This window comes from Neopelma chrysocephalum, unplaced genomic scaffold (genome assembly GCF_003984885.1).
Source record: "Neopelma chrysocephalum unplaced genomic scaffold, ASM398488v2 Primary Assembly neopelma1_95299, whole genome shotgun sequence".
NCBI classification, from domain to species: Eukaryota; Metazoa; Chordata; class Aves; order Passeriformes; family Pipridae; genus Neopelma; species Neopelma chrysocephalum.
Window position 1 is genome coordinate 1 of NW_020923979.1, and position 635 is coordinate 635.

The 635-nt window shown below is 71.0% G+C and overlaps 1 protein-coding gene across 1 annotated transcript; it reads left to right on the forward strand.

Annotated features, from left to right (window-relative positions):
- Nucleotides 1–4: 4 nt before the first annotated feature.
- LOC113980816 (splicing factor 1-like) lies at nucleotides 5–630 on the forward strand (the record flags this gene model as incomplete). Its single annotated transcript, XM_027708031.1, has 2 exons — nucleotides 5–181; nucleotides 550–630. Coding segments are annotated over 2 exons (258 nt in total), but the record flags the coding sequence as incomplete, so codon positions are not given.
- Between the last annotated feature and the right edge of the window lie 5 nt (nucleotides 631–635).

Below are 635 nucleotides of genomic sequence, written 5' to 3' on the forward strand. Positions count from 1 at the left end.
TTGCAGGCCCGGGGACCCGCAGTCTGCGCAGGACAAGGCGCGCATGGACAAGGAGTACCTGTCGCTCATGGCCGAGCTGGGCGAGGCCCCCGTGTCCGTCAGCTCCAACGCCGCCCACAACAACAGCCCCTTGTCCAGCAGCCACCGCGCCGCCAGCCAGGCTGGGGGGCAGCCCCCCCCGGTGAGTGACCCCCCCTGAACCCCCAAACCTGCCCCCGAGCCCCCCCGACAGCCCTGAGCCACCCCAGACCCCCCACAACCACAGCCCCTTGTCCAGCAGCCACCACACTGGGGCCAGCCAGCCAGGCTGGGGGGCAGCCCCCCCCCCAGTGAATGACCCCCAAAACCTCCTGATCCCCCGACCCCTTCTCCCCACAGAGCCACCCTCCCCCAAAGGAGCTCTGCCCCCTTAGAGCCCCCCCGACCCCTGTGACCCCCCATTTTCCCCCCACAGAACCTCCCTCCTGGGTGAGCCCCATCCCCTCCGAGCCCCCCAGAGTCCCTGAACTGTCAGACCTCCAGACCCCTGTGACCCCCCTTTTCCCACAGAGCCGCCCCCCCTGGATGAGCTCGGCGCCCTCGGAGAACCGCCCCTACCATGGGCTGCACGGGGGACCAGGGGGGCCAGGGGGCCC